Source organism: Erpetoichthys calabaricus, chromosome 5 (genome assembly GCF_900747795.2).
Source record: "Erpetoichthys calabaricus chromosome 5, fErpCal1.3, whole genome shotgun sequence".
Classification (NCBI taxonomy): Eukaryota; Metazoa; Chordata; class Cladistia; order Polypteriformes; family Polypteridae; genus Erpetoichthys; species Erpetoichthys calabaricus.
In genome coordinates, this window is record NC_041398.2 from 68,557,452 (window position 1) to 68,572,621 (window position 15,170).

At 35.5% G+C, this 15,170-nt stretch overlaps 1 protein-coding gene across 1 annotated transcript in view; it reads right to left on the reverse strand.

Annotated features, from left to right (window-relative positions):
* cfap99 (cilia and flagella associated protein 99) overlaps positions 1–15,170 on the reverse strand; it is a 99,008-nt gene that overhangs the window by 28,114 nt on the left and 55,724 nt on the right. The window contains exons 8-10 of the mRNA XM_028801632.2: positions 9,592–9,660; positions 5,689–5,775; positions 2,758–2,846 (exon numbers count right to left, since the gene is read on the reverse strand). Of these exons, the coding sequence (XP_028657465.2) occupies positions 2,758–2,846; positions 5,689–5,775; positions 9,592–9,660 (245 nt within the window). The remainder of the gene's footprint in view (positions 1–2,757; positions 2,847–5,688; positions 5,776–9,591; positions 9,661–15,170) is intronic.

Here is a 15,170-nt window from a genome sequence, read left to right on the forward strand (position 1 = left end):
AATTTCATTCCGTTGATTTTTTCTTAGGATTCTTCATAGTTTTAGACCTCCCATTGTTCTGCCACTATTAGAAACCTAATTGGCAGGCTACTAAGCAAAGGAAGAAAAGATCAGAAATGAAAACAGTGTCAAAAAATGAGGAAAGGATCAAAACGAGGGATACTTTTAATGGGCACCCAAACTTACAAACCTTTTTCATGTTGTTTAGTTTTTCTGACAAACTTCCAATGCTCTACTGATCACTTATAGCCACAACAGTATGTCAGTACGTCACATATGTGATCATGTGGTTTAGTGTCTCCGATGTTTCTCTTATTATTTATATAATTTGCATAACATCTTGGCTGCCATAGTGATAATAGGCAGATTTGTGCCTGAAACTAATGTAAAATCAAATAAATGAATTTTGCTATTGAGCAAATCTCTCAATAAATTTTTATTTTTTCTAAAAAAACCTAATTGAGTTAGCTCTGAGATGGCATATGGAACCAGAAATTCTTTGTGCATGCCAGTTGTGCAATAACTTGGCTGGGTCTTAAAAGTTAAATCATGCACAACTCATTGCATTTGAACGTTGCAATTCCCATTTGAACTTTGTAGCTGTGAGACACAAATTTCTTAAGATATTAAGATGGTTGTGGTTCTCTATATGTAAATTATTTTTGTAAAAAATAAATATCATCCAAAATATGGCTAATAAGATAAAAACTAACGTAAAGAGAAATATTCTGTTAATTCTTATTTCAGACACCCTATTTACATGTGTTCCCAATGAATATTTGGTGCTATAGCACTGTTTACGAGATACTGTTGTGACGATGTGGGTTTGACTCTATGCTCCCATCTGCTGTTCAGGAGCCCTTGAACCCGTCTCCGTCGGTAATGCTACCGATGAGCTAAGCAGTGAGGCAACAACATAGCAAGGGGATGCTGAAAAAGTGCAAAGTGCTTTTATTAAACAAAAACAAAATATGTCCAAATTAAATCAAGTGCAGTCTCTTAAAAAAGTCTTCAAATAAATAAATCATCTAATAAAACCAGAAGTGAAAAGTGGAGGTTAAAAACAAATAGAAAAATCTTCTAAAAACAACGAGGTAAAATAGCACAGGAAGCAATCCTTTAAAATCACAAAGCCCGGTGTCTTCTTTTTACCATGGTGGCTCCCCTGCTACTCCCATCTGGGCGGCTCAACAGGAGAGTTGCCTACCTGCAGGAACAGCTGCCTTTCCCTCTGGTCTGGTAGCCCTCCGATCCCTGGCTATGCAGGACCGAGACTTGGGTTATTTCCCCAGCGGCCAAGGCGCTCACGCTAGGACTAAACCAGCCCAAAGCCTCCTTGACTCCCGCTCCTTTCGACGGTCAGTCATCTCCTCTACTGGTCACTCCAGCTCCTAAATTGCTCAGCTGGAGCGACCGCTTCCTTCAGCCCCACCAAGTGTCGGCCAAACACTCTCCTCGTGGGCTCACCTCCCAGCTGCCTGCTTTCTCTCATTTGAGTGTGCTCTTGCTCGCTCGCTCTCCCACACCGGCGCTCTCTCTCTCTCTCTTCCTGCTTTCTCCAGCAACCTCCGTCTTTCTTTCTCTTTCTTTCAGTTCATTTTTCCTCTCTAGCCGACTCGCGCTTCTATATATCAAGAGGGCATAGCAGCTGTGGCAAATTATCAGCCCCAGGATGCGGGCGGTCTCTCACCTGTGCACTTAGGTGAGAAACGCCCACACCGCAAATCACCCTGAGAACTGCTTCAGCCACACAACCACCACGCCCCCTCACTAAGCCATGAGCGTGATGATTATTAATTTTAAAAACTGGCCTTTGATGAGAGCCGTGGACCCGCTATACCACAACTGTCTATTAAGAGTTAACTTGTATTTTGCAGTCAACGCATTAATACTATCACTTTTTTAAAACTAATATTACTCTGACTTACTTGTCTGATCTGGAAGGTGACCCTGAACAAATGACAATGATGAAGCAAGTAAGTGTCAGACACGCAAGCATGGAGAGTGTCTCACAGGTTTTAGTAAAGGTAAAAACGAGCCAAAGGATAATGATAATACACAATTACAAATACCGTTTCCATATTTGTCCTTAGAATGGATGAGAACTTGCCAGATGAACAGTGACGTCAACACCATCCTGCATCTGCAAGCCCCTCCCTGTTCTACTTCCTCTTATAAAGCACCACATTGCCAGAAGTCAGGGTTTATTTCACAACTTGCTTCTAAGGGAAACAAAGTGTTGTACAACAAGAAGTGGACCACAAGCTATGAAAGCTAGCATAACACGTCGGAACCATTTTTTTTAATTTGCTGGACATTAAATTGTGTTTACCTTCAGGATCCTAACCCTTCATCTGCATATTTGTATTTTATTCACACAAGCCCCGAATGATCAAATAATTTACCACAAAGTTAATAGTTTACCACTATAAACGCCTGTTTATAGTATATGTAACACACAGTAGATGAGTCATGATCTAACTGATAGATGGCAAATCTGAAGATCTCTTACATGTTTACTCATATTCCTAATACGCAGAATATTGGAGATGTGCTGTTGGAGATAAAGCTGTACTCAGTTTTATACACTCTGATAGTGTTAAATTAAAGATTATTACCTTTTATTTTAATCCATATAATTCATGTACAGTTTTAAAATGGAAATACATTTCATTTCTTGCCAGTACCTGCAAATGAACATGTAAGTGGATCCATGTATAATATATTTCCTCCATAAAGAAAAGAGCAGATGCTTACTTTTGCAGCTCTTGCTCAACCCGGCGGTTGTAGAATGCTTTTTCCCTCAGGATAGCTGTGGTGTTGAGGCGAATTGGGAAATTTTCATTCTGTTCAAACACAATGAAAGGGCACTGGAGTAAGAGAAAATGATCTGATGCTCAGTAGGTTTTATCTACAGACCAACTAAAGATGCCCGTTTTCTCCTTGAATTGTTCTTGTTGTCTGTCAGCACATACAGTAATAACTTGGTCTCCAAAGATGTGTAATCCTGCCTCAGTCTCTTTCAGCCTACAAAGACTGGAACATGAGCCATCCCCAGGGTTCTCTCTCGTTAGCAGATGCCATTTATCTGATAGCATCAGCCGTGTCAAAAATAAGTTTCTTAATCCACTCTGTCTCTGAGGCACTATAAAGCTAGAAGGCAATCAGTTCTTTTGGTACATTTGAGGATTTTTATAACAACTTCTGCATGTCTTCATGCCTCTGTGACATTGTTCTCACCAGTGACTTATCACCTGGGATATGGGAATCTAATGATAAGAGATCATCCTCAACTCACTGATTTCTAAGTAGAATCACTGCTTCAGTCTTTGGACAACTGTCATTTTGCTTGGATTTTACACTTTGGATGAAGCCTGGTCAGATGTTAGCAATATAAATTAATATCTGATAGAGAAACTTAGTAAAATAACTGAGGAAATATATTTTATTTTAAAATGTTTCTTGGCTAGTTTCGGCTGCAATGGGATATGGGGCCTATAACAGTTTAAGAAAGCCTTAATCGCAAAAATGTCTCATATGGATATATAGGCAAGTGAAAAAAATAAAGGAAACACTTGGATAAATGAAATATTTAACTCTGGTGGTAAAACCAGATAATTTTACAAAGGTGTGGTGATTAAGCAATTAACATCCCCCCACCCCGCATGTGTAAAAATGTTATTCCAAGCATAGCACAAGAAAAGATCCATTTAAGTTTGAGACGAGAATGAATGTTAGCACACATTTTAGCATCATCCACTAACAGGCATGGAGCTGAAAGGGAAAGACATGATCAGCTATAGACAACCATGAATGAAAGCACAAACTCCTTAACTGTGATGTCAGTAGATTGATTTGACATGTGAGGAAAACCAGACAAGCAGCTTTAGATCATGCAACTTCTAAGTCCAGATCTTATGTCAAATCTGGGTTTTGTAGTATATATTTAATAAATATGAACATCAAACACGATATGGTGGCAGGTTCTTCAGCAACAGTTTTGCAGTAGATTAAACTGAACAGACAGCTTTCTACAAGCTTTGGGTAATTAAAATATTTATATAAACAATTAGTTTATATTGGGAAGTGTCAGTAAATGAATTGATGGACAGAAGGATATTAATTAGCACAAGGCCTTTTCTGGATAATTTTTCATTTTAATTTTGTGTCTACCTTGAAATTGTTCTGGGGTGATACTGGGGATTATACAGTAATTAATTTTGGAGTATCTTCAGGTTCAGTTTTTATATTTCCAGAATCTGCATGTTCTTATGAGATGTAATAATATATTCTTGTTTCTAAAAATGAGTATACCCCATGTCTGGAGTGTTTGATTCTATTGTATGTACTGTATGTAACTCTTCTATGCATATAACTGACAGAACTTTTGAATTGCTGTCTGATTGTGCACTTGTTGATTGCACAATGATGACAAATTAACTTTGATTAAAGAACAAATAGGTAAGTCATACTGTGGCTAAGCAATTTCTACTGCCCACACAGGTTAATTTAAAATGCAGCAGCAACAGAAGATGAATACCAAGATCAATGTCCACCCACCACTGGGTAGGCTGATGCACATTCTACATCACCATCATCTACACGCCTAGATTTACTGGCTTTTTATAGTAGTTTGGACTGCAGAAAATAGTTTAACAGAGGCCACACTGAGGTCAAAATTAGTTTTATAACTGAAATGTTTTCAAAAATAAAAAGACACACTTAATATAAATTGAATTTCAAATGCAGGGATGTCAAAATCAGGTCCTGGAGGATCTTAGATCTCATTTGCACTTGTGACTTTCATATAAAATCTCAATAAACTATCAGACAAGAAGAAGGTCTGAGAAAAGCTGATCTGCTATGGTCCACAAAATATTTGGATGGTGATCAGTTTTGGAAATGTATGGTGTTGCGAAATGAGAACACTAACCATCCACAGAATTAAATAATGTGTTTCATTAACATCTAAATAGGAAATTGGCTAGACTGAACATGGTTGCCGTCAAGGACTGTTTGAGACCTTTGATTTAGCTTGCTATCTGTTGACTTGCTTTAGAAGTCTTTATTGTTTGGGTGATGGTTAAGACAAAAAAAAACAGTTAAGCAAATCAATCATAATTAAGGCATATGTACTATGTTAAATTAGCAGCAGTAACTTGTTACTACTTAAGACTGGCTAGAATGAAAACCTGCACCCACTTCGGCCCTCTAGGATCAGAGCTGGAAACCCATGCTCTAATCAAAACAATGGAGGGATTATTTATAAGTTTATTGACAAAATCATTTCTTGCAATTATTTTAGAACAAGATGGACAACAAGATATTATAATAAAGTCTTCAATCTGTCAAATGAACTTGTGCAAAGTAAATGCTGAATTAAAAAATCACAACGAAGTCAATGAAACATCTATAAAATTAAGATAATATATAATTAACAAAACTCTATAAGCTCTTTGATTACACTGTACATGTTTTGGAGACTAGAGAGGCTGATTATTCTGCATTAGTAATTATTACACATCTTGTGAATATTGCCAGGATAAAACTGGCATATAATAGGGAAATGGGAACAGAATGCTAGACAATGGTGTCACCGAATGAAAAGGATCTGCAATATTTCATTCTTCATTCTTTTTACATCCAAGCTTGAATTACTAGGCAACAAGACAATGAAAAATATTTTACCTTGTGTGAGGCTGGCATTTCTTTGGCTTGATGACCATGAAATTTCAGTTTTGATTCATCTTCCTGAATGAGCTGAGAGATTCTCTTCTGTAAGACATTAAATCCATTACAGTTAATATGAAAAAATATTTAAAAATAAAAACACTATACAATACTCTCAATTGTGCAAGTTGTAGCATAATAATTTATATTGATATAGTGATCAGAAAAAAAAAAATAGTCTTGTATGAAAATCTGAGGTTAGGCAGGTGCAGGGTTTGCTTACCTCCTTGTCCCCGTTGTCCATGACTCCCTGCTAGTTACAGTAATAAAACTCTGGATATGGAGGATATTGTAAATCACAGTATTATAGTTAAGTACTGTAAAATAAATGCTTAATGGACCACTTTACTCTGGCTATCCATACATAACACTGTCTTTGTTGTCAGGACCTCTTTAGAGATCAAACAGAACACATGACTCTTCCTCATCGACCTAGGCTTTGGAAAACAAAGTCAGTTCCCTCTCTGCTTCTGATCCCCCTGGTGTACAATCATTTTCATATTAACACTTTAAAATAAGGTTAGATGCATCTCCTAATCAGTTACTGTTATTTAACACATAAAACGTATCATTGATGATGACACGTTACAGTAGGGGCTACCTATTGTGCTTCTCTTAGTGTTTGTGCTAAGCAAAACATGTACTATAGAGAGACCTTAAAGCATCTATTCTTTTATTTTTCTTATTCAAAGAATAAAATGCAAACATTGAAGCACAGTTCTATCAAAGATGCAATTAACAGAGTATATTGTGTTCCAAAAAATCCCATGAATGCTCAACCCCCTTCCCCTACTTTATTTAGACAGCTATATGACAAGAGAGCCCAGTCTGAAGTAGTAGCTCATATCTATTAAGACTGCAGAGAAGGTTACATGCTTATTTTAAAATACCGATAATAAATTATTACCACATTCTTCCTCACAAGGAGAATTTAATTTTTTTCCAGCGTAAGGTCATGTAGGACATCAGTTGCAAATTAAGCTTTGGGGGCTGGGTGGGTTAGGATTCTTTCAGTTAAGCAAAATGAGTCTTCATGTAAGCATTGCAATGCTGGATATGACAATATATTTTCATTGCACTCTGTTATCCCATTTGGTGTTGCACCAAATATCATTGTTAGAGAATTGAGAGTGATGTCTGATCCAAGGCTAACTGGATATTAGTAATTTTTTAACATATAATACTGTAGAACATTCAGAGAACATGTGATGAAACAAGGTGGGCACACAGGTTGGATCTTATACCAGGTACATTTTAGGCAGCTTTAAACTAGATGTCATAATGTGGTGCAGTGGTAGCGCTGCTACTTTATAATATGGATTTTGTGGGTTTGCTTCCTGGGTCCTCCCTGTGTGGTGAGCACTTTGAGTAGTGAGAAAAGCACAATTTAAATGTAAAGAATTACAATTCTTAGTTTTATTGCAGTCTTCTTTTGGATGTTTGTACTTTCAGTTTTGGCATTTATCTTTTCATGAGAGTAGTGCAGATTACCGAGGAGACACCCAAATCCCACCTCTGATAGTATGGACATATGTTCCACTACAACAAACCATAGGGCCATCTTTGTCCAAGAGGGAAATGACAGGACATAGATAGATAGATAGATAGATAGATAGATAGATAGATAGATAGATAGATAGATAGATAGATAGATAGATAGATAGATAGATAGATAGATAGATAGATAGATAGATAGATAGATAGATAACTTTATTAATCCCAGCAGCATAAGATACAAAAAAAAACCAATATTAAAGAGTAATAAAAATGTAGGTAAAAACAGACAATAACTTTGAATAATGTTAATGTTTACCCCCCCACACCGGTAGAACTGAAGAGTCGCATAGTTTGGGGGAGGAACGACATAATGAAATGTCTAGAGTGGAGAGTAAAAATCCTGAAAACAGTAACAAAAAAGAAGACTTTCAGTTTTGACTCTGATGTAATGATGTATTTTTTATTTATTTGATGTCAATGCATTGGCATTTTATTTAGTTTTGGTAACAGTTGCTGCCATTTTGTGCGTTTTTGCATAGTGGCGACCAAGTTGTTGGTAGCGTTGGTGCCCTGTTATCATTAGGCACATGATGTCATCATCAAGCTGCATTTTAAGATGGGTATCCAGTAGTCCACTTGTTAATGTTACTGGATTTTTTCTCAAAATGTCACACCACAGCTAGGGAGGTGTCACTTTTATAAGTTTTCTGCATACCAATTCTGCCTAATGATTTGTTTTTAATTTATTGATGTTTTTTACTTTTTTGCCTCTGACCCTTGCCTTTTATTTCATTCATCGTCTAGTTCATTTCTTCATTAAAAACTTTTGGGCTACCTTTATCTCCTTGGCAGAACACAAAATGTATGTGAGCAATGTACACTTTTTAGCTGATTTATCACTTTTCATATAGAATAAGAAAATTTGTTTTAAGGATGGCTGAATTTCATTCTTTATTTGTAATTCTAATTTAAAGATGTCTTTCTTATTGTTCTCTAAAATCATCTACAGGTAAATTTCTTGAAATCTGTTAGGAGAACCTAGAAATGCTATTTGTATCTTTGAAAACTAGCCAGTAATGCTTCATGGACAGATAATGCTGGAAGATGAGGGAAGCTGGGCAGGTTACTTTTGATGAAGTTGTATATAGCATGCTGCTTCAAGATTATGGGGAGAGTAGTGGCTCTGAGGGTAGGGGTCTGCACCGGCAATCGGAAGGTTGCTGGTTTGAATCCCATAAACGGCAGAAGTGATTCTACTCTTTTTGGTCCTTAAGCAAGGCCCTTAACCTGCAATTGTTTTGTGCCGAGTAAGAAGTTAATTTGCATCTAGCCCTTCAAGCAGGTCTTCCAATTTGCAGGGAAAACTTGGGGGTTGTTGGCAGGATTGGCACTCCAGACACCGTAAAAAAACCTCACACTGTTCCAGTGTGGTGCTGAGGTGACACCCACTGCACTCGGGTCCCAATCCAGGTGGTTTGGCGTGTGGTGGGTACGGCAACACTTTATAGGCTCATGCTGCCAACCTCTCACTGTAAGATTATATTTAATAAACAGCAGCTGAAAGGACACTACACAAAATCCATGTAGAGATATCAGAATATCCATAAACATAAAATTTAATAGTGTATGAATTAAAGAAGGCTGGAATCTAAAATTGTCATATATGGGAACAACATATCTGCCTTATAGTATGTCCTATTCTTCTTGTTAGTATTAGCCTTATGCTATGTATATCAAACTCATACAGTATCGAGTGAGTTTAGTTTTAGCGTTTAAAACAACTTGCTTATGTTTGGATATCAAAGTGGTCATGGGGTGAATGTATACACAGACAGTAACTTGGCCAGAATGTGAACTCTGCCTCTGAAACAGTGAACCAGTTGATCTAATCACTGTAATACTGTACAACTATGATTTATAATAACTGCCAAAATGTATGGTGGATTATAAAGTTACAGATGTGTGACATAATCTCCTTGCAGCCTTGTGGGTTTTCTCTGCTCCTTTGGTTTTCTTCTACAACCTAAAAATTAACAATTTACAGTAGGTAAACTGGTAATGTTAAACTGGCTAAGTACAATGAATCTGAGTGTTTACCTATACTTGCTCGTACGTGAGGCCTTTTAAAATAGAATTCATTCCGCCATTTTGAAATGTACACATTTAAGTAGTGTCATTCTAAAGCATGTTACAGGATACTTGTATCAGCATCACCTTATGGTTTTATTTCAATCAATAGTAGCTGAAAGTGGAGGAATTTCATTCATCAGCCAGCCTTTACAGTTAGTATAGCTGCTCAGTTTCTAATCAAGCATTTTTCAATATAGTTTAAAACTCATGTATAAAAGGAGTCATTATACTTACTTTTGTATACTCTGATTTTTCTGAATTGGCACATTTGAACTGATTTATATTTGCTTCCAGCAAACCTGCCTGAGAAAAAAAATAGAAATAAGCATAATGGCTTTTAATCAACAAATATATTGAAATTTTAAGATTCTTAATTGAACATACTTTGTGACAACTTGTACCATTTGATGTGACAAAACAGGGCTTTAATCCACCTATCTACCTATACTAAATGAAAGCAGTGACTCTCCTCAATTCCAAGACCTTTCTTTACTGAATTACTCTGTAAAAGAACAGAAGAGTATATCTAAATCAAACCACACCTTTCCACAGCACTTTAAAGTGGGATAATTCATTGCTTGGTCTTGTAAGGTAAAGAAATACCACAAACAACCGATCAAGTTCATGGACAGAGAGGCAGAGTCAATGGGAGTATCATCTGGTATGAACCAACTCTGGAAAGGATGCCACTTCACCATAGAGTCCCAGTCATTTGCACAATCAAATGAGGAAATTTAGGGTGGTTTACATGCATGTCCTTGGGATGTGAAAAAAAAAACACGTACTTAGAGAAAAGTCAACGCAGACAAGGAGTGGATATGCTGACTCTTCACATACATAGTGACTGGACTGGGATTTTAGCCTAGGTGCCTGTAGATGTGCAGTAGCAGCTCTAACCACTATGTCACTCAGAAGACAAAACATTACTCCTCCTTTTATATGGCAGGTTTCAGGGATAGCACCATCCATGCAAGCATCCAATAAACCACAATATGCATGAAAACATGAAAATACAAGATACAGGTTTAGACAGCTGAGATCATTACATCATTTACCTATAGATTGAAATGTCTCCTACTATACACAAACCTTTATTAAAATATATAGTTCTTGAAAATCCATTGCATTGTAAATATATGGTCCTTTGCAGGTACCTTAAACTATTTATTTCCTTTATGACAGGTGTATTTCATTTTCGAAAGATTGGTTGTTAATTTGTCATTCACATTTGGCCTTTGCAGTACAAGCTTCTGTGAAATGGATATGAGGTTGGGTGGCTCATGCAGCATTTTTGAGCATTTAATAAGATGATGTGTAAGATCCACTTGCTAATGCTATAGAATAGAAAGCAAAATGAAGAAAAAATGCCTCTGCATCTGCACAGCTGCAGTTATTGTGGTCATTTACTCCAGCTGCGCTCTTAATGTTTTAAAGAATCTTGTTCACATTCAATCTTTTTTGTCTCAGAATCAGCATTTTACAGCAAATCTTTCCTATCCCAACTGCACTTTTCTCCTCACAGTTACCATGGTCCTGCATTTAAAAAATGCACCCTGAGCACATCACTTGAAGGTTTCCTGTACGTAATGCCACCTGCATCTTTGAGAGTCAATGAGCAACAACTTACTTTTTTTAATAAGCTTACCCAAATCTGTCAGTTTTGATATCAGGGTGCTTAATTTCTTTTAGGTGGCTGTCAGTTCAGTGACTGCCAAGTCTCTAACCTTTAAACAATCCTGCCTATTTTATCATCATTTAATTTGTAATACTGTATGGGCATTTATTATACCTAACGAATGGTACCATGCCCAGGGGGGTGAAAATAAAATGATTTTCATAAAGAGTATAACAGGAGAACTTCAAAGCAGTAATACTGATGTCAAAGAAAATCCTTATTGTTCCTAAGGGTTAATGAAGCTAGAAGATATACTGTATTTCTTCTCTCTTTTTCATAGTAACAGTTTCATAAAACATTTGCTAACTTTCTTTAATAGGAACTAAGGGTTAGGATGTGGGGGGTACTCAAACTGAGTGAAATGGAATTCATGGTCCACCATCTTCAAAGCACAGATAATGAGCACAATGTGCAACTAAGAAGAACAAATGAAACACTTGACAAATTGCTGAAAGAATAAGGAAGCTTTGCTAGTCAAACTGCAGAAGAAGTTTCTGCAGATGAGGAACAACTATCAATTTGCTGAGGGCTGCCTAGTCATTTATAAACACAGCATAATTTTTGTTAGTTTTGTTTTTTTTTGCGTTTGCCATCACTTATGACAGGAACTTTAATAGTCATGTAATAAACAGTTATCAGTGTTTGAACTACCTTAATCTGTATTTCAATGATTAACAGCACTTAGACTTATCATATTTTTGAATTTTATTTTTTCTGGCAGCTGTCCCGTGTGCACTGAGTATAGCATAGTTTGTTCCAGTTGTCAGGGTAACCTCTCCCATCACTGGGGAGCATGGCATCATCTGTTGGCAATTGAAATGGTGGGTTTAAATAGTTGCCCTCCTTGTCATGTCTTTATTCGAGCTGCAGATAAAAAAACACCTTTGCTAAACCTATTGTGAATATTTCCTGTTTACTGAGTTGATCTCTTGGGTTCCTGACTGTCGTTTAGTCCTTCTGACCTCATTGTCATTTTGTTCTTTGGCTTTGTGGTTTTGGTACTTATCGATTTCCAGATTTTGATAATTTTTTGCTTTTGCATCTCTTTCCTGATTTGTCCTTTAAACATCTTGTTGGTTTCCTGACACAAAGCTACAGTAGATTCATATTCCAAGCAATGTACAAACAGGATGTAGCACTGTTATTTTTTTTATCACCTCTACACATACTTCTGCCATTAGTCTGTCCTTTATTTTGTTTTGTATATTCATTTTTCAACATTACTTTCATGATGACCTAGGCGGATCCTCTCATGCTCATGCACTGCCATTTTAGATTTGTCTGAATGACAGGCTGCTTTGTTATTAGTTGAGACTCACCATTGCTGTCACATACTTGAGGACTTTCAGCAAATGATCCCTGTGTGCATACCGTGATTTTTGATTAAAAACAAATGATTTGATTTCATGCTATATAAATGCAATGAATTAATTATTATTATTATTATTATTATTATTATTATTAGCCGTTCTTTTGATTTCTGACCTGAGAAGTTAAAGTTAAAGATGTTTTTGAAAATTATTGTTTTTCACTCTTCCTTGATAAATAGGAGAGCTTAGTAATAAACAAAGAATTTTGCTTATTATTTTGGGTCTCGGTATTTTTGTCTTCCTCCTGGTTTTGCAGTCTGCTTGTATTTTGTTTGTTTTTTTTTTTGTTTTTTAAGCTAAATTCTTTTTTCTTTATTTCTTTATCTTCTATGATTATTTAAATGATTCTCTGCCTTTTTCCAGTCAGCCAGAACAAGCAGTGGGCAATATTTCCCCCAAACACTACAGCTATGCGCTTAATAAGCACCAATGATGAAAGAGTGAAATGAAAACCGACCTGAAGATGGGAAGTTTTTTTTTTTTTTAGTGGGGGTTGTTACTGATAATTGCACTAAACCTTTCACCAAAGCCCGATATGTAACCAAATATTCAAGTACAATTAATTCACTAACCATATACTAAATGTTTTACTTTCAGTAATCTATTATATTGGATGATCAGAATGTTTATGACACCACCTTTTATAGCATTGCCTGAATGATGTCATGTATTGCACCTTCTGGCCGTCTGACAGTATCAGTGAGGCTAACAACCAATGCACAGATTCACCAAAAATGATATCACCCACGAAAAACAAAACAGCAATGTTCCAAAATGTACATTATTTTTAACAGCCTTAAGTTGGCCATTGACCAGAAAAATAATAAAATATTCAGATTCTTTATATTCAAAAACTACAGTAGGTAAGACAGAATGATGAGGGTACAGAATCCTAAGCCCAGAAAAAAATTCAAGAACAAACAAATAGCCCTCTTACGATAACGTCACAATAAGGTACTTATGTGATAGCAATGGGAGTACATTGCTAACACTAATATGACAACATGAAGCTAAATAAAATGTGCCCAAAATATAAATAAACAGCGGTAAATCAATCAATCAATAAATAAATAACTAAAATAAAATAATTTGAATGTGTCTTGATCAGTACAAAAATAGAAATTACACATTTGAAAACCCCCAAAAAAACACATATGCTAAAGACAGAGTTGTGTGCAGAATTTGCATTTCCTCTCTTTCTCTTTGTATTTGCATGTGCATTCAAATGATATGCTGTCAAGCGAACATCATATATGTTATGCCTGTGTTTGTGTCCTGTCTTTAACATTCATTGCAAATAGTGTGCCAAGATGTCTAAGGCCATATTAAAATACTCTAAATTAGGGCATACAAGAGTTTGTTATAGCACATCCATTAGTCACTTACTGTTCTGTAATACATAAGTCTTGTTGCATAATAGTAATTTTTGATTTTTTTGATTTAATATACTTTGTTAATCCCTGAGGGGAATGTGTCTTGATCAATAGATTACAGGTGTCAAGTCTTAATAAGATCACTCAAAGTGTTGGTTAGCGTCAAGTTACATAGGAGTGACTGAATTGATACACCTAGACAGCCTCTGTTCTGTAGTGTTACTAACATATCAGTCATGGATTTATTCTTTAAGAGTTTAGAAAAGTCTATACAATAGTAGAGACATTTAAAAAACATTTTGTAAGTAATTTATAAATGATTACAGATCTCTTTTATTGAGCTTGCTTTTAGAGTTTAATTGAATTAAACAATTACAATTTTTGGTTAGTGTTGTGAATTTATGAATTGAATTTCCTGGGTTCAAATTCAGTAGCCAGTTATTATCTGTGTGTATAGATTAAATTGTTTTGAGAATGTTTCATACTCCCTATGATCTGTGTACTCTTACATAATAATAAAGTAATGTTTCCAAATAAGAAGGCATTTTAAATAAAAATGTCATGCCATATTTCTTAAAATTTTAATGCTGTATTTTTTTCTAAAAAACAGTGTTCACCAAAAAGAAACATTTCAGTTTTCATATTATAAGTTACTAGTGCACTAGAACATCGATTATCTGAAGTAACTGGGACCAAGTTTGGTTTGGTTAATCAAATAGTTTGCATAATCAAACATATGAGAAAACTAGGGTTATATGAAACAATGTGTAATTCAGGGAATAATTGAATTATTGTATGCAACATTACTGCTAGTGCATTTTGAAATATGAAGTATTATAATATAGAATTGATTTAGGAAATGGTTTGTAAATAATAACCAAAATATTTAGAAGAAACAATGTTTACTGTATTATTTGTTCTGAACTTACCTAATTATAATACATGATTATAACTATAAATTACAAGTTAACATAAACAGAAATAAAGAAACACTAGTTTTGCACAAAAATAAAGAGTTTAAACAATCTTGGAAAAGTTTATTTTTAAAATATGTACTTTAGATTTTTTATTAGAACACAGCTAAGGAATAATCTTTAGAAAGTAATACTCTTGCTTTTCACCTGAAACAACTTTAAAAACTCTCCCAACAGTTATTTTGGTGAGTTTCACATTTTGAAATTTTGTAACTGCTTGCAAATTGAATTTTTGGGGAAACTTCACAAAACTGTATGGAAAATGAAACTTGGCTGTTTCACCCACAATTAGTATGTTAGAACAATCTATTTGGCTATTCAGCCCAATTAAGCTCACCAGTCCTATCCATCCACTTAATTCTTCCAAAATAACATCAAATCTAGTCTATAACATCACCACTAGCTACACTGCACATATCTT